This window comes from Pleurodeles waltl, chromosome 2_2 (assembly GCF_031143425.1).
Source record: "Pleurodeles waltl isolate 20211129_DDA chromosome 2_2, aPleWal1.hap1.20221129, whole genome shotgun sequence".
In the NCBI taxonomy this organism is placed as follows: domain Eukaryota; kingdom Metazoa; phylum Chordata; class Amphibia; order Caudata; family Salamandridae; genus Pleurodeles; species Pleurodeles waltl.
This window is the reverse complement of record NC_090439.1, coordinates 1,101,074,442-1,101,098,355: the sequence shown is the minus strand read 5'-3', so window position 1 is coordinate 1,101,098,355 and position 23,914 is coordinate 1,101,074,442. Positions and strand designations below refer to the sequence as shown.

General features: G+C 48.1%; 1 protein-coding gene across 2 annotated transcripts in view; it reads right to left on the bottom strand.

Annotated features, from left to right (window-relative positions):
- Window positions 1-3,531: 3,531 nt before the first annotated feature.
- Window positions 3,532-23,914, bottom strand: part of LOC138282879 (lymphocyte antigen 6E-like) — a 34,170-nt gene continuing 13,787 nt past the window's right edge. For both annotated transcript variants that reach the window (XM_069220871.1, XM_069220872.1), the window contains exon 3: window positions 3,532-4,851. In XM_069220871.1, coding sequence (XP_069076972.1) covers window positions 4,424-4,851 — 428 coding nt within the window. In that variant the 3' untranslated portion in view covers window positions 3,532-4,423. The remainder of the gene's footprint in view (window positions 4,852-23,914) is intronic.

Here is a 23,914-nt window from a genome sequence, read left to right as displayed (position 1 = left end):
TGGGGAGCCCGTTAGGCGTTGCAGCACCAGCCTAACGAGGAGCTTTCCCAATGATGAAACTTGTCATCCAGTGTGATGCTTGAGGGTTCTCGCTCCAGTTGAATCAGGCCTCCCTTCTTTTCTTCTTCCCCTCTTGATTGGAACAGTGTACTCCTTTTTTCAGAATTCATATCGGGAGACTGTACACTGGACCATTAATCTCCCGGTCCCTCCTTTGGTTTTTGAGGATGGTCTAGCACCAGGAGACCAAGATATGGCCAAGTTACCCAGATCCATCTTCCAAAAGGTGCCAGGTGTATCCATTTTTTGTTGCTTTTGAATGGTTTAGTGTTTAACTTACTGGTTGACACAAGGGGACTTCCCTGGTATGGAGGAGCAGCAGAGTTCATCTTGTCAAAAACTAAGTAGGAGTCACAGTGGAAATCTGGTGGTACCAAATCACATTTACTTGGGGATGGTGCTGGAAGGGTCAGCCGGTGGGTAACCATGATTTTGAGAATTTCAGGCAGGAAATTTCATGTCTAGCCTTGTATTGATAATGATGTTCAATATACATATTTTGAAGTGTCTAAATTTCAAGACATTTTATTATGTGTCTCTAGGAAAATAAATATGGCCCAAGAATGTTTCATTCTCAAAGCCAACTTTTGTGGCCTCAGGCTACGTCATTGCTTTAATGGGGATGTCATTCCCACTCAACTTTGGAGAGTCCCTTGCTTGTGTTAATGTGAACTGTTGTCTCTGTAAACTAGCTTGCACTTTAAAATATCCTCTTTAGGCAGACATTCAAACAATGGGAGGTATCTGTACTGTGTCTCAGCGGAAGGTGCATTAACGCACAGGACTACAGTTGCCAGATTGATGTTGGCATAGTGTAGCAGAAGGCAGGGTTGGCACCAGCTGCTGTGGTAGAAAGCTTTGGTGGGTGCAGTGCTGTCCATGCACAGTGCCATGTAGATCCACTTGTCAGTCTATTACATAGTAAGCAACAAATACCCATGCCAGAAGGCCCATACAGCGTTCTTTGAGGTGGACTGCGAGAGGTCAGCACCCAGCAGCCCTTGATAGGTTGCAGTGAAATATTGGAAACCAGTGTGTCCCTATTGTGGTGCACATGTCCCGGCTTACCCATTCTGAGCTAAATAGCAATAATGAGGTCAAGGAGCACAGTGGCGGGCTGCTCTTCTCTGCTGCCTTTGTATGGGGTGTTAGAGTTCCTGCATGACTATTAAAGTAACTGTATGACATTGTTATTGTCAAACCATCATCCTGGCGCCAATACTGCCTGAGAGACTCACAGGCCACATAAATGTGTGGCCATGGCTGGCCTTCATTCTGAGATTGAACAGGCAGCCAGGAGCATTTTGCTCAGAGACTTCCCACAGGACCATCTTATAAAGGTCACTAAACCCACTAATGTGTGCTTGTACCGCCTGCCATGAACCACCAAAACAAAGTGACCGCTGCCCAGACCCATATTTTCCAATATCACTTTGTATGTTCTGACTTTTTAGCCAGTAATTGGAGATGTTGTGCCCCAAAATGCAAGATGCTGTTTGTAAAACATTCTGGACTGCCAGATGAACATTGAGTCAGTTTAATACCGTTTTATGTAAGAAAAACAATCTTCTCCCCTTTTTTGCATGTATATAGCACTTGCTACCTCTTGTCAAGGAAAGTAAGCTCTAAATAAATTCAATTACTTACAACCAGGACCACTGGAATCATACAACTAGGAGGGCCATATTATTATGCAGCAAGCTTGAGTAAGTTATTCAGCAAGAAAATGCAAATTATGCACACAGTATGGCACATTTTGTAACTTTTGAACCATTTTAGACAAACATTTTTGTTAGATTTTGTAGATTATACTGCAGACGGATTATGTGGCAAATTTGGTAAATCTATAGTTATGCGAAATACGGTGCAGCTGCACAATCGGAAAAGGTTTATGTGCCTCTCTTAAAAAAAGAAAATGTTTTCTCCAACGTTGGCTTTCCAACCAGTATTCTGCCCAGCCTTTCCCTGAGACAAGCATCCAGGAACTTGAGGCCTGGGTTACAGCATACGACGCGGGGCTTAAACCCCTTTAGCAAAATGGGCATTGAGCGACTGGTCCTGTTCAAGCTTCAGTTGTGGGAGCAAACAGAGGTGGGTGGCAAGGACATTCTATTTTTTGCATGGGGACACCTCTATGAAAATGAGGTAAAACCTTCTTTCTAATGCGCAACAGCCAAAACAGCAGCCACGCATTCAGTGAGTGGCCTTCTTCAATACAGACCATCCAGCTCGCATGGTGCTACAATGTGGCACATGATATGAGAGCTCTGCACACTGGTAAAGAGCTGATATCACACGGTGAACAAAGGGTGGGCTGGAAACTCATGCATGAGTGGATGTCCAGGCCACAGGTTTAGGCTGTCCACATACACAATACCTTACGGCTTCTATGCCTCACAGTCATACAGGGCTGCTTCAGAAGCCTTGTTTGTTTTTAGGGTGTTTAGTAGGGGGGCTAAGATGGTGGCCGACACTAAGGGGGTCATTCTGACCCTGGCGGTCGGTGACCGCCAGGGTCACCGACCACGGGAGCACCGCCAACAGGCTGGCGGTGCTCCGTCGAGCATTCTGACCGCGGCGGTTCAGCCGCGGTCAGAAACGGAAAGTCGGCGGTCTCCCGCCGACTTTCCGCTGCTCGGGAGATTCTGACACCCCCTACCGCCATCCTGTTCCTGGCGGGTCTCCCGCCAGGAACAGGATGGCGGTAGGGGGTGCCGCGGGGACCCTGGGGGCCCCTGCAGTGCCCATGCCAATGGCATGGGCACTGCAGGGGCCCCTGTAAGAGGGCCCCACAAAGTATTTCAGTGTCTGCAAACAGCCAAAGCAGACACTGAAATACGCGACGGGTGCAACTGCACCCGTCGCACCTTCCCACTACGCCGGCTCCATTCGGAGCCGGCGTCCTCGTGGGAAGGTAGATTTGCCCTGGGCTGGCGGGCGGCCTTTTGGCGGCCGCCCGCCAGCCCAGGGCAAATCTCAAAATACTCTCAGCGGTCTTGCCTCCGCCGCCCGCCAGTCTCAGAATCACCCCCAAAATCCTGCTCCTCATAATGACCCCACCACTTAATGTCTGTTTGGGCCAAGATGGACCAAAGGCTCAGCCCCATTCTCAAGGTCCTGCCCCCTCCACGGCCCCTCATCCTGTCTCACGTGGCAACATTTTGTAAAGCTGTACCCCCTTCCTGTGAATGGGCAATGAGTGCCCTTTGGCCTTCATTGCTCTTATCTCTCCTCTTCCTTCTCCTACCTCGCTGCCAAGATTTGGAACGACGTCCCTTCCCACCTGCGCACCTCCCACACCCTCCTTGACTTCAGGAGAAAGCGCAAGAAATGGCTGTTTGAGGAGTAGCTACTGATTCGCAACAAAAACCCACAGCGCCTGGATATCCCCCAGGGTGATAAGTTGCGCTTTACAAATCTAATGATTTATTGATTGGCTGGGGCTTGCAGCTTGCATATTGAGGTCACATGTTCAGGTTTATATATGATACAATTTATTCAGAGTTTACAGACAATAGAAAGGTCACTGTTGAGAAGACCATTAAGAGGTAGGAAAGTGAGCATGGCACCACAGAGGAAACAAATGTGGCGAGGCATATCAGCAATGTCTTATGTGCCTCCAAAGGGGGTTGTATTCAGTACTACCCAGTTAGACTAGACCATTAAATCTCAGGGAGCCAGAGGACTGGTTAAAGGGGCAGTTGGTAAGCTAAAACACCAAGAGAAAGATTGTTTGTTACATGTTTGGGAAATAATTGCAATGTAGTCTACAGCTACTGTTGACAGAGGAGGCAGTGAGCAGGGTTAGGAGCCAGTCCAAGTCAATCCAGCATTGCTTATAAATGCCACAGACCAAACGTGTCCAATTTCAGTGCAGAAAAGGGCCAGATCCCATAAATGAAAGCATCCTGTCTTCAAAAGGGTTTATTATCAGTTATTTTTATAGTGCTCTACAGGAGTCACCCAAGCTCCCACACCCAGTTTGAGATCTGGCACATCTAGGATTTCTACTGAGACAACCTACATGTTGGCACATGATGCTTAGGTGTCTCCTTTATGAGTGGTGCAGACCTGCATACTGCTCAATGGATGATGAACTGGTTTTGGTGAAGCAACTGCTGGTGCATCACTCGCATTTGGGTTATAGATGGGGTGTGAGCAACGATGTGTGCTACTGATGCTGAATCAATTACTTGTAGGAAAATTGACAATATTGGAATGTCTGCTGAACTATCACACATTCTAGGCCAGTATTTGCTATTCAAGATAGATGTATGTGGTATGCACCCCCTGTGAAAAAGACACACATCATGTGACTGTTACATTTGTTAAATTTACCCATCATACTTGTCAGCTTGACATGCTAGAGTACACCTCTAAACAAGAGACCAACAAAGCATGCAGTGGCTGCCAGCACAATATAGCTGATCTTCAGGCTGATCGCTCCATTCAGACCAATGATTATATCTACAAGGTTGGTGGTTGTGCTGGTCAATTGGCTGTTCATGCGAGTGGTCATTCCATTAGTTGCTCTAGTAGTCGCTTCATTGGTTGCTTTGTAAGTTTCTTTGGTGGTTTCTGTGGTGGTTGCTTTGCTGGTCACACTGGTTATTGTGCTGCTGGTTGTTTCACCTGGTGGTATGATGGTTACATTGCTAATCCCCACATTTGCTGAGCCAATGCCATTGCACAAGTCTGTGCTGCAGCAGGTGGTGGTGGTGCCCACGCCGCCTAAGGCTATGGAAGATGGAATACACACCAAAGCACATCGCTTGCTGATCTGGGTGCCAACTGCAAAAATAAAAAGAGCAAAGACAGTCATCAGGTGCTGTGGATGTAGGCATCATTTTCAGCAAGCATCACATTATGCGGATTGAGCCTGATAGTAATTTATACCATTCCTGTCCCTGTAGTATACACCAGTTCAGATTAAGATCATCTACTGTAGAATGCACCTGTGTTTGTGTTTATCGTACGGACAGTACGTGCTTCCACAACTTAATTCTATATGAGCATGGCTGGCGTTTTCATCATCACATAAAAGCCTCTTTACAAAGAGGTTTTGACCGATGTCAAATTTGCATGTGTCACAGATGGCTAAGTACAGAGGTATGTGCTCCGTATATGACATCCAAACATTTTTGTCTGCTTTACCTAGTGGAGATCCTTAGGGGGTATCAGAACAGTGGTCGGAAAAGCCCTCTACAGACATGGAGAACACCCATTAGGTCTTGGTGAACATTGGAAGATATTTCTAACTTCATTGCCCACCTTTAGATGGGTACATGGGTTGCATCAGAAAGATCCAGAAATCGAGGCGGCTGATAATGTGAGGAAGTGACCAGCTCTCGCCATTTCACATAGGTAGTGGGAAACTAGACATGTGTTAGAAAATATATGTTAAACTAAAAGATTTCAAAAGTTATCATTAGTTTACAAATTCAAAATGTGTAGTTTAAGGAAGGTGTCCAGGTGTAGACAGTCATGCACAGTCCAAGGAAAAAGAGTGTAAGCTCGATGTTTTCTATTAATTAGTAACATCTTGTGAGTAAGACAAAGGTGTAATTTACACCCATTTTAAGATGCGACTTACGCTTTCTAATTAACACGGTCTTGTATGATTATAAAAGCACCAGACTGAGGAAAGGAAGAATGAATCTTCTGTTGTCTTTTTTTCAGTGCTGGACCTTTCAACCATCTCTGATCAATGTGTTGTTACTGCTCTCTTAAGTTGGGACTGAGAAAGTGATTCAAAATGATGCACTGGCTCACTGGTACTGCCCTGAAGTAAGGCAAAATATTATTGATACAAAGTCTTCCTATGTACTAGAGATGGGGTAAGCCACCAGACTAACAGGCAGACCTGAGGCAAGCCAAGCGCGTCTTTGCTCCTAGACACTAACCATGGGCTGAGCCATCAATATAACTGGTATGTAAATTACACACCAAAGGTCATATAAACATTTTAGGGTGTTTAGATTAAGTACCTTAGGTTTCATGAATACATTTGGTGGCACCTGGTAGTATTATTAGTCTACAAACATGAAATTAGAAACCTTCATGAATGGCCAATCCTCCCTCTCATCTCCGAAGATGCCACTCATGAACCAAGTGTCGTGCCACTTTCTTGTCGTCCTTACATGTTGTCAATACAGTTATTATAGACGCAGCAACATTATAGTCTACTCAGCTATATACAAGAGACGTTTTTGCAGAGTGCACATCCCAAACTGATGTACTTCAAGGTGCTTTCAAATGTAATGATCAGGGAAAAGGAAGCACAGTGAAGTAAATTAGGATCATTCCATTTGGTCCAGCAAGGAAGCAGATCCCTTGTTTTCTGGCTTTACAGTATGCAGTTCAGCCACTGGTTCGGTATCTCCTCTTAAGTTACACCAAAGTCCAATGTTTTTGCCTCAGTTCTTTGGGATGCTTCATCAGTACACGGTGTTTAATAAACATCAAGCTGGCAAAAAAAAAAAAATTCAGATCCAAGTATAGAGTTGAGGGAAGGCTTGCCACTGTTATTTGTTGATATATCTACATTTTGCTGACTTACCAAAGGGACTGATTCCAGTAGATGCTCAATCATGCAGTGAAGGCAATTAGGTGGTATCAACAAAGCAATCAGGGCTCAGAGACCTAGTTAGAGGTATTTACTGAGACTCATGTTAAATGCAGAGCTGAGCTGCACACAGGCTTTCTCAGCTCAAACTTTCACACGTGACTGCGGCCTGTTTGAAATGCTGATTACTATGGAGGATGGACGGGGGTATTTGTGGGCTCACATCGCCGGCTCATGAAGACCTTGAAAAGTGCTGTGAAAGTGCTCGGATAGGGACATAGTGTTGGTAATTATTTTTAACAGATGGCAGTTGAGATGATGATGTGCCTCAGAAGTTTATATCCAAACACTGGTTACTGTAAACTTCTGTTATTGATCATTTGAACTAAATATTTCTTTCCCTAGTTTAACATTTGGATGGTGAACGTTTACAATTACAAACGTCTCAGCAACTTCTGATTAGGAATTATACATTTTTAATAATCGCTTCCAGAATACGGATTATTTTATGATTTCAGTGGTTAAATTTGTATATACTTAAGATGCATTTTCAAATAATTGTTTTTTTTGTCCGAAATAACATGATTTAATTTAATTGCGGGGATAGTGTCAGGCAGAAGCTACGTGAAATTTCTGTGGTAGTTTGGCTCAAGAGTCAAAGAGCATCTCGGGCTGAGCGATAACAAGGCATCAGGCTTGAGGCGCCTGGAGCCTTCAGTTGCTCGCCCAGTGTTACTGACTACTTTATCTTTACTTATTGATTACATCTGGCCAGTTAAATCTGTAATCTACTCATCTTTCTGTGAATACCCTCCTGCAACACAAATAATATGTGAACCAGAGAAAAACATGGTGCTCTGATGTACAAGAGGAAAATGGGAATATACTCTGACCTTGAAACATACCACTTGGGTGGCTTTTACATTTACGTATTCATTGATCACATCATCCAAGCCAATATGTGTAAGGGAGTCTCTTTATTGAGTTACTAGACAGAAGGCACTTAAGAACTCAGCTGATAGAAACAAATATCTTTTATGTAGCTTAAAATAGTGAATTATCCAAATATTCTAATAACGATCCTCACATTCTAAGCAGTGGCGGTTCCTCCGCGTGGGTGGAGGAGCGTGCCCCCCCCCGCCAGCAGCGGCAGCTGCAAAACCTTTACAAGAAAAATGATTTTTGTGCAAAGAGGTGGGGCATTGGGGTGACGAGCACTGAGGGGAGAGCATAGATCACTCCCCTCTGTGAACATGTATGTTTGGCCAGCCATCTCGGGCCGGCCAAACAAACATGCACAGTAGGCTCTCTGCAGCCCAGCAACATAGTTGTTGGGCTGGAGAGAGCATGCACAGGCTCCCAATTTGCCTAGGACCGCCCTGACTTGGCGCTCCTAGCCAAGCCTGGCACTGCTCTGAGCAGTGTCGGAATTGGCGCAGGGCAGGCTGGGGGCCTGTGCCTGCGGCGAGGAGCGTTGAGGGACAGAGGAGCAGAAGAGGAGGTAAAGTGAATTAAAAAAATAAAAAAAAAGTTTATTCCCAAACTCCCCCTCACCACCCTGGCCGCCACCGCACCCCTTCCGCCGCCCACAAGCCGCTACTGATTCTAAGTAGCAAGAGAAATTATTATGTTATAGCCCAGATGAATGATCTCATCATCATCATCTTTTTTGTCAGATCGGATAATAAAATCCATCAACAAATTTCAGCATAAAAACCAATAAATCCTAAATAAACTCAAATGTATTTAATCAGATAAACAAACATTTAAAAAAAAAATTAAAACACCTAATAAAAAACTTTGGGCCTGATTTAGAAGTTGGTGGAGGAAAATACTCTATCACAAATGTGACGGATATCCCGTCCGCCATATTACGATCCCATTCCATCCTATGGGGATCGTGATACGGCAGATGGGATATCCGTCACCTTTGTGACAGAGTAAACCCACTGCCAGGATCTAAATCAGGCCCATAGTCATCTTATACATTACAAGTGTTGGCCCTGTCCACTAGTTTAGATCATATGAGCCACACAGCATACAGAACTTTAGTAACAGCAAACGCTACGTGCATTCTAGTGTCAGTTTTACAAATTCTTAACTGATCTGGTATACCCAAATGAGGGAACTAATTTAGCTCTGGGTCTGGAATAAACAGTGCAGAAAAAGAACAGATGTTCCTCTGATTCTTCTGCCAAACCGCAAACAAGAAACAGTTTAGGCATAAAAGGAGAGAATGACCAGGAGAATCCGCATTTCGCTAACTGCAAGACACCATATTTGAAGAGGTAGGATAATAGGATCTGAAAATTCCTCACACTTAAATACTATTGTGTGGTGCAAAAATGCTTGTGATAAAGTACCTAAAGTTACAGAGGATTCCCTTTTCTGCATAAATAATTCCCAGTACCTGGCTGTTACTCTGTCAACTACAGTTGGACCAATGGCGGATGGGTTTTATCAGCTGTCTCTCAGGACTGTTTCTAACAAGGGTATCTTAATATAGCTTAGCCAAGGAATCGTCAAGGCTTGTGGCTGAGTAATAATGTCGTAGAGCGCGCCCAAATATGGCATTAGCTTGTCAACACACCAAATACAAAGCCAATGAAAATAGGCCTTAGTCTGGTGAGCTCTACAACAGGTTCAATGCAAGACCTAACCTTACAGGTAATAGAGGCATAATCTGGTTAAGGTTAGTTAAGAACCTTATACATTTATTCTCTTCAATCTCTAGGTTTGTAACCTCAGAATATCACCATAACTCTGCACTATAAAGAGCAGTGTTAAATGCTCGAACTTTATCCATTTCTATTGCAGGAGAAATTGGGTGCAAAAAAGTGTGCTTAGCAAACTTAAGAATGGCCGAAGCTGCTTAATGAGAAGGGAGTGTTTTTGATTTGTGACACCCATGAATTAGAATCAGCCTAATTTTCAAATAATGAAATATGCTCTCTCAGGGCGATTCACTACCAGCCTCATATCCCCCCCCCAAATTTCTACGTCAATTAAAACACATACATTTGGTCTTCTGGGAGTTGCCTTCCAACCAATGTGCCTCACCTAATTTGAGCAAAGTTATCTTCCTGAAGATGCTTAATTATTTTTAAAAGGTCGGGTGTAACTCTAATTTCAGCAAACACTTCCCATGACCTTATTCTGGGGACCAGGTCAAATGTGGCTCTAAGACTGACAAAGGCAACATAAAGGTTCTCCTCTGCGACTACCACTGTATTTCATGTAGTTACCAGAAATATCAAGACCTGATCCACTGTTCCTGTTATCTCCCTAAAGCTTGCTTGATAATGGCTTAGAATATGATTTTCCTTGATCCAGTTGCTTAACCTGTAAAGGACTTGTTTGGCAAGGATCTGCTGGATATGATTCAGGGGACTAATAGGGCAAATGTTTCTTGGGCTGTTTGTACCACCTTTACTAAGGATGGGTACCATATCAGTGCGCTTCCATGAGGAGGGCACTGAACAGCACGCATCTATGGCTTTGGAGATGTGATTAATGTAGGGCCCCAAGATTTTGGGCTCCGAGATGAACGCGTCCACAGGAACTGTATGCAAACCAAGTGCCTTCCCCTTCCTCAGGACGTAAGAGCCTTCTCAGCGCCTTGCAAAGAGAAGGTGATGATTTGTGTAATACCACTTCCTCTGGAGGGGCAGTTCACATCGTGGAAGGAATCTGGGGGAGAGGGCAGGCATAAAGCGATTTAAAGTGGTTCACCCAATCAGCTGCTTTTAATAAGCCTTCCCACATTTCCAGTTCCCACTCCAATTGTTTTTAACATTACATAGCTTTACAAAGTGCCCTAGCTACTGATATTTTAGCCCTGTCGCCCTGCCTAATAGATGCCAGGAGTGCAGTTTTGATGGCTTTACAAGTCAATGTAAACCCTTCTAGAAGTCTAGAAACTCTAGTAATTGGTTTGTATTCGTTCTGAAAGACATTTTTGAGTTTCCCAGGTTGCTGTGAATCTTTAGAACTGAGTTAGGCACACCATTGTTCCCCGTTATTTGGCTTAGGGCTCTACCTTTGCTCTCATTGACCCTTGAGAAGGCATCATTGGAGTTTCAGATGGTGTTCCATCTGACAATCCTATGATTGTTACTAAATGGCAAGGCATCAGAGCTGTAGCAGGGATTACATGTCTATTCAACAAGAAATAAACCATGTATTTTGAGAGATTGCAGTCTTCTCTATAAATAACCATCATGCCAACCATAGCACTCTGAACCCTTATATCCAACAGAATATAGTCGATATTACTTCCATAAGCCCCTCTATGAAATGTCAAAGAAGCCCTGGTGTTGGATGAAGGGGACCATTGCCTGCACAGAAACCATTAGTAAGTGTCATGTCAACCAGATATGGTCAGATGCATCCTAGATGGGAGCTGTTAAGTCTGGTATGCCTCATAATGCATCCTCATCCTTGGTCAGATTGCGAATCAATGACCAGGGTTTGAACGTTGAATTAAAATCACTTGAAACTGTAAGATAATGTGTACTAATATAAGAGGACAGCACGTTGTTGTGACGTTGAAGGGTGGTTGATTAAGTTAACGCATTTGTATTTCTATTGCATATGTTGATTATAAGAAGGGACATCTCTTGGTCGGTGGAGATATGCAAACTCTGAATATCAGGGGAACCCATGTTTATCTTTCTTACAAAGGATGTTAAGGAGATTTTAATCTATACTTTACGGCCCCCAGAAGCTGTCCCAGCACTTGATGATGTAGCTGAGATGCAAAGGCTCCAATATCCAGCCCTATAAACATTCTTCATAGGCCATGTCTCCTGGAGCAAGCATAGTTCATAACCATCTGTAAGGAAATGCCTCTATTAGCATGTTTACCTCCATATTTGTGAACTGGTGCTACTGGTTTTTCGACTCTGAGAGTGCACTGAGGGCTGCTAACCAGACCTCAGTGCCAGTGTTTTAACCCCATACAATGTACATGTTGAATTGGATACACCCATTTGGCAAGTTCTGACTTAGCTTATAATTCTCTAGTATATGGTACCCCGGGCATGAAAGACAGTGTCCACTCAGGACAGCAGCACTGTTTCTGTCACCCTTTGTGAGACAAAGTACAAAATGGGGCCAAGCCTGCCACTGCAGACTGGAAAGACAGTGTTCTCACAGGCAGTTCAACTGCCATTTAAGGCTATGGCAAGCCACCCTATCCCTTAACTGCCACCCCAATCGCCACCCAGAACCCAGAAGCTGTTCCCTCAGGATAGTAACTTCACCTGCCGTGGCCAGGGCACTAATGGGGATCTTTACCTTTGTGGGTTTCCCCAAGGAGGTGGTATCTGACAGGGGTACCAATTTCATCCATAACTGCATAAAGGCACTGTGGAAGGAGTGTGGGGTAACCTACAAGTTCCCCACTCCTTACCACCCCCAAACCAATGAGTTGGTTAAGAGCTTCAACCAAACCCTCAAAACCATGATTATGGTTCTACCTGAACCCATGATGTGTAAGTGGGACGTCCTCCCGCCATGCCTTTTGCTCGCTTACAAGGATGTACCGCAGAAGAGCATTGACTATGGGCACCCTGTGAGAGGACCTCTCAGTTTGGTAAAGGAGGGTTGAGAGCATGCTCCTGGGAGAGACCCCCAGCATGTGGTCAGCAACATGCTGGCCCTCCGCAACCAGACAGCGTGTTTCAGGACGCTCACCAAGAGAGCCTAGTAGCCAGCCAGGAAGACATGAAACACTGGTATGACCAGAATGCCACTATGATGGGGTTACAGGCTGGTTAGAAAGTGTGGGTAATGCAGCCCGGGGAGCCCACTGCTCCGCAAGACCGTTGGTCTGGGCCCTACGAGGTAAAGGGGAGGAACAGCAATGTCACCTGCTTGGTGGACCCCAAACCTCCTAGAAACCCTTTGAGGGTCCTGCATGTGAACCGTCTCAAGCCCCACTTTGAGAGGTCTGAGATTACCAAGATCCTAGTAACTGATGATGGGGTGGAAGAGGAGAGTGAACCTCTCCCTGACCTCCTACCTTCCAATGAGTAGGATGGGTCAGTGGAGGGTGTCAGTCTCTCCCCTACATTGACCCTAAATCAACAGAGACTGCCGCCAGTTGCTGGGGCAGTATGCCTCTCGTTTCTCACTTATCCCAGGGCTCACTACATGGGGTTTCCATGATTTATACACTGGGGACAGCCCACCTGTGAAAAACAAAATGTATAGGTTGTCTGATGAAGTGAGGGCTAACATTAAGGAGGAGGTCTCGAAAATGTTAGCACTTGGGGTTATTGAGCCCTATCAGCCCTTGGTCCAGCCTAGTGGTGCTGGTCCCCAAGGCTGCCCCGCCAGGTGTCACACTGGAACCCCGGTTCTGTGTGGACTACCATGGGCTCAGTGCCAGGACTGATGCACATCCCATCCTCAGAGTTGATGAGTTCATAGATCGGCTTGGAGCTGCCAAGTTCCTAGCACGTTTGTCCTAACGTCTGGGTACTGGCAGATTGCCTTGAATGGTGGAGCAAAAGAGAGGTCTGCGTTTTCTACCCCAAATGGGCACTTCCAGTTCCAGGTCATGTCCTTTGTTACAGAACACCCCTCCCACCGTCAAGAGGTTGGTAACCTAGGTCCTAGCTGGACTTGAGAACTTCAGCGCCATCTACCTTGACAACACTGCAGCCTTCAGTTCAAGCTGGGAGGGCTACCTGCGCCACCTGAAGAAATTGCTTCACGCTTTGCAGAGGGGAGGCCTGACTATCAAGGCCAGTAAGTGCCAGACAGGGCAGGGTTCAGTGATCTATTTGGGTCACCAAGTAGGAGGTGGGAAGGTGCAACTCCTCCAGGCCAAAACTGAAACCATTCTGGTTTGGGAACCCCCCCAAGACTCAGACACAAGAAAGAGCCTTCTTAGACCTCACTGGTTATTACCGGAGATTCATTAGGGGATATGGCCCAATTGTTGCTCCTTTGACAGAGCTGACTTCTAAAAAGCAGCCACCTCAGGTGATTTGGACAGCCTTTGCTGCAATCTGGCCACTGAGGAAGCAAAGGCCATCCCTGTTTGGCACTCACGTCTGGGTTCATACAGACCACAGGCCTCTTAGATGGTTAACGCAGATGAGGAGTGAAAATTTCAAACTGTTGAGGTGGTCCATCTCCCTACTGGGAATGGACTTTACAGTGGAACATCATCCTGGAACAGACCACACCATTGCTGGTCACCTCTTCAGGTTCTTCCACCTTAGTGAACAGAACGCCCAAGGGTTGGACAGCTCTTGCCACTTTCACCTGGGGAGGACACATGTTAGACCTATCATCCTTGGTGTGGTTTCCCTGGGATTTTTATCTTCTGACCTCCTGTTTTTCTGACTTATTCTTTCTGGCTTTAGGACTCTTTGCACTTTACCTCTGCTAACCAGTGCTAAAGTGCAGGTGCTATGTGCTCTAAAACATGGTGATATTGCTTTATCCACGATTGTCATATTTGATTTGAGTCCCTTGTAAAGCGCACTATATGTTCCCAGTGCCTGTAAATTAAAAGCTACTAGTGGGCCTGTAGCACTGACTGTGCCACTCATTATAGTAGCCCTTTAAACATGTCTGAGGTTTGCCACTGCGGAGCCTTCGTGTACAGTTTTAAACTGCCATTTCAACTTGGCAAGTGCACCCACTTGTCAAGCCCAAACCTTTGCTTTTTGTTACATATAAGTCACGCCTAAGGTAGGCCTTGGTTGGGGGCCGAGCTAGCCAGCCAGCAAGATGGCCGGCACTTCGTGAGGCTCTGCTCCGGCACGGGTCCATTTTGCCTATTTATCCGGTCAGGACGGAGCTGGCCAAGTAGTGAGACAGCGGGGGCGCCTGAAGTCGGCGTCGTCCCCTCGCTGCAGCTGTGGAGGCTGATCGGCGGCACAGGAGGTGAATCCGGCTCCCTCGTGGTGCGGCGTGCTCTCGGCCGGCGCGCTTGACACAGTGCCGCTTTGCGCTGTCCAATGGGAGACCTGGAGGGCTCCCGGGATCGCACTTTTGAGGTGCGCTGGGAGGCCTGACTGGCGGTGGGGTCGAGCCGCGGCCCCCTCTGCGCTTGGTGGTGTTCGCCGGATCGCGGCTGGGCCTCGGGAGCTGTTTGCAGCGCGGCCTGGAGGTCGGGCGGCCGCGCGGGCGGCTCCGTGCGCTGGACAACCTGGGAGCCGCTCCTTGCTGGGAGACGGCCGGGGGCATTGGAGGCTGCCTCCGTCGAGGACACGCATTGATACCTGGGGGTCCCTGGGGGGCCGTTCGGCAGTCGGGTCGGACCGCAGCCTCCCCTCCCCCCTGGCCGGAGACAGTTGGCCTTGCTGCCGGTGGCTGGCCTGAATTTGCCGAGATTGGTGTGGAGAGATACGAGGAGTGGCGGATCGGTGTGATCTGGCCCCTGCGCTTTGGGCCCGATTTCTAGAGGTCAGTGGGGCTGCGGTGCCTCTTTGGTGCAATTACTGTGTGGACTGCTGATGTGGCGGAGTCGGGTGTGCGACCTGGAGGATGCATTTAAAGGCTGGTGACCAACGGAGAGGACGAGATTGTGGCCGGAGCCTGGAGATACGGTGGTGGTGGAGGAGAGGACTGGAGTGAGGACTGGCGCGGTGGGGCTCTGACCGGCTGCCGTTGGTGCAGCGGCTTGACTGGTGCTGGAAACTTGCAAGATTAACAGTGCTGCTGGAACCGGATAGAGCCGACTGGCAGAGGCATGGTGGAATCTGTGGAAGAGAACTGAGTATCTGGCTTCCTTTCTTGAACTCCCACGGAGGTTAGTGGTGTATGTTCGGCGACGACTTACTGATTGAGTGATGGGGAAGGCTGAGCAGAGACAAGCTAAGCTCTCATTTGAGGGGGGCCGACGGAAGGGGGATGCACCTGCCGCTCAGTCGGAGGTGTCTACGATGGATGGGGAGCCTTCAGATGGATCGGTCAAAACTAGTCTGGCTGGCATAGATGGGAAGCTAGATCACGTGACGGAGCAACCTGATCGCATTAAGACTCGGGTGGACGAGCATGACTCCCGCCTTGACCAGTTGGAGGCGCGTACTTCCGGGCTGGCGGACACGCAACGAGGTGAGAGTGAGCAGTTGCTGCACATGGAGAGGGTGCTGGAGGTCATCCGGGCTAAAAATGAAGATTTGGAAGCCCGGTTGCCCCGGAATAACCTTAGGCTGATAGGACTTCCCGAGTCCACAGACATGGGCAGAATGGAGGATTTTGTAGAGGGAATGTTGTCCGATCTTTTCCCCGGCCAGCTGTCCCGCTTGCTGGTAGTGGAGAGAGCGCATAGATCGCTGGGGCCGCGGCCCCCGCCTGGGACTCCCCTGCACCCTATTATCTTCCGACTCCTAAATTATCGGGACCGAGACACGATTCTGCGACTGGCCAGGTAGTGCCGCCCGGTGGTCTATAAAAACACTGAACTGAATTTCTCCCCGGACTACACCCCTGGCGTGCAGGCGGCGCGTAGGGCGTTTTTGCCAGTGACGCGCTCTCTGGCCCAAACGGCCGCTAGGTTCTCGCTTATTTAACTGGCGAAGCTAACGGTGCAACATGGCGGGTCTCTTCAATTCTTTACGGATCCGAAGCTGGCGGCGAGATATGCTAAGTCTCTCCCTCGGAGGTCGGAGGCGGCGCCTGCGGAAGATCGTGCTGCAGAGCGGAAGTCGCTGAGTGATAATGACTGATTGATACAGACGCCTTCTAGCAGAGAATGTGCCACTGCATTTGGCTGTGAGATAATTTTGTGCCGCTCGTCCTGAAGACACTCCTTTTGCGTTGGGCCCCCTGCCTGCCTTCCCTGCCCGATACTAGGCGGGTTGGGCGGTTAGCTTCCGCCCTCTGGATGAGTCCCCACTATTTACATATTTGGGTAACTGTGGTTTTTGGGGGGAGGGCTATACATTCGACCCGTTTGGGGGGTCTGTGTGGTTGGGGGGTGGGGGCGATCTTGGGATTGTTGCACTATGTGCTTTTCTGTTTTTCTTTCTGTGTATGAGAGGGGTTGGCCGGGATGGAGGAGCGATAGAATCCTGCTGTATGTCTGTTGGGGAGCGGGGATGACACCGATGAGAGCGTCTTTGATCCGTTGTTTAAAATGGAATGTGCGTGGCATAAATGACAGACAGAAGGTGCGTCTTATGTCGGCTTATGTCAAGAGGCAGAATATAGATATATGCATGCTACAGGAGACGCACCTAGTGGAGAATACTTTGCATTACTTAAAGGCGGGATGGACTGGGGAATGCCACGGCTCTGTGTACTCGCGTTATGCTAGAGGCGTAGCGATCTTGATACGAAAGGGGTTACAGTGGCATACTCGTAAGGTGATTGTTGACCCATTGGGGCAGTATGTTCTGCTTAGCGGGGTGCTGATGGATAAGCCGTGCCACCTCGCGTCGGTGTACGGACCCAATTCGGATGACCCTGAGTTCTTCAGTGAGGTCTGGCGATTGATTGAGTCTCTTGGGGGAGGAGCTGTGTTATGGGGAGGATACTTCAATGTGACCCTTGATCCCATTCTTGATAGAGAAAGCTCGGCTCGGGTGCAGCGTACTGCTGCTGCTCGCGTTCTGTCTGCAATTATGGAGGATGCGTCGTTGGTGGACCTGTGGCGGATGAGACATCCTGTGGTTCGGGAAGGCACCTGTGTTAATTATATGCATAATAGTTGGTCGCGCCTTGATCGCTGGATAGGCTCACTCAATGTGGCTTTATGGACCCGCTCGGTTGACCATTTGGCGCGCACGCTGTCTGATCACTCCCCGGTGCGAGTAGAGCTGGAGATACCTAGTGGGCCTGCACAGACCTATGTGTGGAAGCTGCCGCTCGGGGCACTTAGAGATGAGTTGTTCTGTGAGGAATTGCGCCGTGACATTAACCTTTATTTTGAACAGAATGCGGGCTCGGTAGAGTCTGCTGGTACGCTGTGGGAAGCCTTTAAGGTGGTTGTACGCGGGATATGCATTTCAAAGCAACACAGTGTATTACACGCGCTGCGTCGCGAGCTGGCTGAGTTGGAGGGGCAGATTGCGGACCTGGAGACTCGGCTGCTGTCGGACTGGTCCGGAGATACATTGGCAGCCTTGCGGGCTGCAGTCTCCGCGTATGAAGAGGCGTCTCTGAGAGAATTACATTTTTTAGGGAAATTTGCAGTTAAGTGACCGAAATGGATGATCCGAGTGGGGAGCGAGTGACGGGTACGTCTGAGGTTTTGAAGGTCTTCACTGCATTTTTTCAGGATCTTTATTCTGCTCCCTCTGCGGTTCCCGTGGAGGTGATTCAGGGATATTTCTCTGACATTAGTCTCCTCTGGTTTGACAGGGCGCATAGGGAATATTTTGATGCTCCCTTCACTATAGAAGAGGTCAAGGCTGCAATTCAGAGCCTTCCAGGACACAAGGCTCCGGGTTGGATGGGTTGACTCCGGCGTTTTATAAAGAATATGCCGACATCTTGGCGCCCTATCTATTAGAGGTGTACGATGAGACCCTGCGGGGGGGGAGTCCTCCCGGCCTCTCTGCGCGAGGCGCTTATTGTTACGGTTCTTAAGCCTGGTAAGGCTTCAGTTAGCTGTGACTCGTATCGGCCCCTATCGATGATCAACATTGACAACAAGATATTGACTAAATTGATAGCGGCACGGCTGCAGCCTCTTATGACGAGACTGGTGCTGCCGGATCAGTCAGGGTTTATCCCGGGACGGTCCACTGCACATAATCTGCGTACGTTTTTCATCGTGGCTGGTTCAGTTTCCGTCGATGATGCGGCTGTGGTGGTGTTCCTAGATGCTACTAAGGCGTTCGATTCATTGCTGTGGAAATATCTGTTTGCGCTTCTTGAGAGGGTGGGAATGAGTAGGCGTTTTGTGAACTGGATACGTTTGTTATATTCACAGCCAGTGGCTCGTCTACGGGTGAACGGATGTGTGTTGGAGCCCTTTGCGGTGGCGCATGGAACTAGGCAGGGATGCCCCCTGTCGCCATTGCTTTTTGCGATCGCAATGGAGCCGCCTGTGGCCTTTTTGAGACAGCACCACAGTGTGCGGGGGCTGCCGTTTCGTCAGAGAGCGATTCTGATCTCCATGTATGCCGACGACGTGACACTGTATGTAAGTGACCCTGCACGCAACTTTGACGTGTTATTGGATGAGATTGTCAGATTTGGAGGTATCTCTGGAGTGGCGATGGATGCACTGACGGAAGGACAGAGAGATACAAAATTGTTACTTGACGAGTCCGAGGATGAGATTCAATCAATCAATGAATGAATAAGTACATTTGTAGAGTGCGCTACTCACCCGTGAGGGTCTCAAGGCGCTTGAGGGTTGGGTGGGGAGCTACTAATGCTTGTACAGCCAGGTCTTGAGGTGTCTCCTGAAGGTCAATAGGTCCTTGGTCTGTCGTAAGTGGATGTGGAGGGTGTTTCAGGTCTTGGCAGCGAGGTATGCGAATGGTCTGCCGCCGGTTGTTGTCCTATGGATGCATGGAACAGTGGCGAGGGCGAGGTCGGCGGAGATGTTGGTTTAGGGTGTAGAAGGTGAGTCGATCATTGAGGTATGCAGGTCCGGCGTTTTGGAGTGCTTTGTGGGTGTGGTTGAGGAGTTTGAAGGTGATCCTTTTGTTGACGGGGTGCCAGTGTAGGTCTCTCAGGTGGGCTGTGATGTGGCTACGGCAGGGGATGTCGAGGATGAGGCGGGTGAAGGTATTCTGTATTCGTTGCAGTCTTTTCTGGAGAATGGCTGTGGTTTCCGCATAGAGAGCGTTGCCGTAGTCCAGTCTGCTGTTGACGAGGCCCTGGGTGACTGTCCTTCTGGTTTCAGTAGGGATCCACCTGTAGATCTTGTGGAGCATGCAGAGGGTGTTGAAGCAGGAGGATGAGACGGCGTTGACTTGTTGGGTCATGGAGAGCGATGAGTCAAGGATGAAACCCAGGTTGTGTGCGTGGTTGGTGGGTGTTGGCGCAGCTCCCAGCATGGTCGTCCACCAGGAGGCGTCCCAGGCGGAGGTGGTGGGGCTGAGGATGAGGACCTCTGTCTTGTCTAAGTTCAGTTTTAGGTGGCTGTTCTCCATCCAGTTGGCGACGGCCTTCATACCTTCGTGGAGGTTGGTTTTGGCAGTGACAGGGTCCTTGGTGAGGGAGAGTATCAGCTGGGTGTCATCAGCAAATGAGACGAGGTTGAGGTTGTGAGATCGAACAATGTTGGCGAGCAGTGCCACGTAGACATTGAAGAGGGTCGGCTGAGGGAGGAGCCCTGTGGCACGCCACAGATGGTCTTGGTGGCTTCAGGTCAGAATGGAGGGAGGTGGACTCTCTGGGTTCTGCCGGTGAGGAAGGAGGTGATCCAGTCTAGGGCTTTGTCGCAGATCCCTACGTCATGGAGGCGTGTACGCGGGGTGTAGTGGCAGATGGTGTCAAAGGCGGCCGAGAGGTCAGGAGATTGAGAGCTGCGGTTTCGACTTTGTCCATGAAGGTCCTGATGTCGTCGGTGGCAGCGATGAGGGCGGTCTTGGTGCTGTGGTTGCTGCGGAAACCAGATTGGGGCAGGTCCAGAGTGTTGTTTTCCTTAAGGTGGTGGGTCAGTTACCTGTTGACGATCTTCTCAATGACCTTTGCTGGGAACGGAAACAGGGAGATGGGCTGGTAGGTTTTGAGGTCCTTAGGGTCTGCCCTGGGTTTCTTTAATAAGGCATTGATCTCGACATGCTTCCAGCTTTCCAGGAAGGTGGCGGTCTCGAAGGAGCTGTTGATGATCAAACGGAGTTGGGGGGCGATGATGGAGCTCGCTTTGTTGTAGATGTGGTGCGGGCAGGGGTCACATGGTGAGCCGGAGTGAATGGTGTTCATTACTTTGGTGGTGTCAACGTCACTGACGTGTGTCCAGGAGAGCAGGAGGTTGGTGTGGCTGGGGGGCGATGAGTCGGAGGTGTTGGCAACTGTCTTTGGGGTCTTGGTGTTGAAGGTATCGTGGATGTCTGCGATCTTGCGGTGAAAGAAGGTGACGCAGAGGTCTTGCGAAGGTGGGATGTCGTTGGTGCTGGAGCTGGGGTTGGAGAGTTCCTTCACGATGTTGAAGAGCTCTTTGCTGTTGTGCACATTGTTGCCAATTCGTTCCTTGAAGGAGGATCTCTTGGTGGTCCGGATGAGCTGGTGGTGCTTGCAGATGGCGTTCTTGAGGGCCATGCGGGTGGTTGGTGTCTGTTCTTGCCGCCACTTCTTCTCGGGTTTTCAGCAAGTCTGTTTGGAGGTCCGGAGGTCGGTGGTGAACTAGGTGGCCTTTCTGATGGCAGGGTTGTAGAAGGGTTTCTTGATCGGGGCGACATCGTTGGCGCAATCGTCGATCCATTGCCTGAGGTTGCGGGCAGCTGTGTCGTGTCAGTGGTGTCGGCTGGTGGGGCTCGGGCGAGGGCAGAGATCAGCTGGTCCAGCTGTGGCGGGGGATTGGTTGCGGGTGTTGGTGAGTGGTGGGTTTCTCGAAGTTGAAGTGGATGCAGTGGTGGTTGGTCTAGTGGAGTTCAGTGGTGTGGCTGAAGGCGGTGTGGCTGCTGGCGGAGAAGATGGGGTCTTGCGTGTGTCCGGAGTGGGTGGGTGACGCGATGAGCTGTTTGACTCCGATGTTGGCGAGGTTGTCGAGCAGGGTGGTGGAGTTGCTGTCATTGCTGTTTTTGAGGTGGAAGTTCAGGTCTCTGAGGAGGATGTAGTCTGTAGAAGCAAGGGCTTGAGTGCTGACGACATCGGCGATGGAGTCACTGAACTGAGGTCGAGGTCCGGTATGTCTGTAGATGAGGGTACCTCTGAGGGTGGTCTTGGGATCAATGTGGATATGGAAGTGCATGTGTTCGGCGGTGCTGAGGGTGTCTTCGGTGTTGGTTGAGAGTCTGATGGTGTTCCTGTGGACGATGGCGATCCCTCCTCCCGATCTGTTGGTGCGGTCTCTGCAGGTGATCTTGTAGCCGTCCGGGATGCCTATGGCGATGTCGGGTGCTGAGGATGGCTTCATCCAGGTCTCCATCAGGGAGGCGATGTCCGGGGAGGAGGAGCCGAGAAGGTCCCAGAGATCGATGGCGTGCTTGTGGACTGAGCGGGTGTTGAGAAGGATGCATCTGAGGTGGTTGCGTCCGGAGAACAGGAGAAGAGGAGCCAATCATTTACATGTGAAAGACAGTTTAGTTATATTTTAGATTTGAAGTTCTACTTTCATTTGACTAAATGTAAATGTACGATTCTTTGACCAATGTCAATGTGGAAAGTGTTCTGGGTGGTTTTACCTTAGCCCGACTGCACTGAAAAGAGATAAGCTTTTTCCAACGTTGATATCCTCCTGAGAGGAGCGTCCTTATTCTGTTTGAGGAGCTGAACAGCTTGTGAGGACTTTAGTTCTATCTTTAAATTTATTTCTTAAACTTTTGATGCTGAATGCTGATCCTCAGACTATGCTTTACAAATGGTTCAGATAGTTAGAGTCCCCTGTTCTGAACCATTTCCTTTCATGGTCCGATGCTGATGCTGACCGAACAGATGATCAATTGACAAAGACAGTCGCAGCTTGCTGACCCATATTGAGGCAAGGTATTAACCAAATATTATTGATTGATGTAATTTGTCTTTTGTTCCTAGGTACCAACTGCTAATTTTGATAGATCTATAGCTAGATGTTTTTCCAAATTTGTGTTGACTAAATTGTTTTGCATGAGGCCCAAACATGCTACTCTAATCTGAAGGTTAGCTAGGAGACTCACAGAAGATGTTTGCTAATTATTAACAACAGTTAATGAAGTTTCTTTGCTGAACCTAAACATATGCTATTTCTATTGTGAGTTATTCTTGTTAGCGATTTGCATTGTAATCCTAGGATGCGTAACCATACATGCTTTGAATAAGTTGAGATTTTTTAGATTTGGTCAAGCAGTGTTGTTTCTGTATGTTTATCATTTGATATTGAGATTAAGTTATGTGATATTAGCATTGTTAATATAGGGAAATAAACATTCTAACTCTTACATAAAGTTGTGGTTATGGTCAAAGAGGTCATGGTGCATGGAAATTACTGACTCCCGAGATTGATGATTTTATTGATTGATATTGCTATTGATTGGTATTGAAATTGAGTCCTATGGTAGGATTTACTCTGAGCGTGGTCAATAGGTCCATCGAACCTCTAACGTGTCCCTTTATAAATTAAAGATAAGAAACCAAATAAGGTCAGAGGCACTCCACAAGTAAATTAAATATGCCAATTGTGGATAATCCAATGTTACCGTGTTTAGGGGAGAAGCACATGCACTTTAACATTGGTCAGCAGTAGTAAAGTGCTCAGACCCTTCAGGCCAACAAAGAAGATACAGGAAAATGTGAGGCACACAAGCAAACAAACTTGGGGAAGACCACCCTAACACTGACAGGTTTATCAGCAAGTAACTGGAGAATCTTGAATAAGACTCCCAGGCAGAAAGTTACCTGTAACGCCTTGTTGATAAGTCAATGTTGGGGTCCAATTAGCATTCAATTTGGAACTGGGTGTTGTCAAATACATCAGTGCGGATGGCTGGTAACCCCAATTATCACATATGTATGTTAAACTGCACAACATACGATAAACGTCTCTCTCGCAAGCGCTTCAGACTCTCAATGGCAAAATGTGGCTACAGTGTGTGCTGGTCTGAAGTGCTTGCAAGAAAGAAGTTTAAGAAGAGCTGGTCTGTTCTCAGCACTTCACAAATTGTTCCCAAACGAGAATTCTGGCGTGCTGTGAGACTTCCACCTTCCTGCCATTATATCCCACATGGCACTTAGGCCTAGAAGGTGAATTGGGTGAGAAGGCCAATTCACTGGAAAGTACCCGAGAGCTGTGCTTGAAGGTGGCCACCAGTGAAGTAGCAAAAGATGAAGGGCCCTCCCCCTAACAAAGTAAGGTGAGGGTATTGCTCTCTACTCACCACTAACACTTTCCTATGATACCTGTAGAGTACACCCAACAACCTATTGCCCTCCCTGTGTCACCTTCCAAACTGAAGTTTCTTACTGGGATTCAAACTTATGACCTGCAGGTTATAAGCAATTTTCTGCTTAAGCACTTTGACTTTTTGAGCCATCTTATGAGAACTCAAGTCTTCAACCTGCAGTTTACTGACAGATCTGTACAGAAAACAAGTTGACCAAGTGATGTATCTCACTAGTATTAGAATCCAAGAACTGCGGGCTACAAACAGTGCACCTTGATGCACTAGGCTATAGTGCTAATGAATATATTTGGCAAGGAAAACATAGCCAGCCATATAGCTCGGT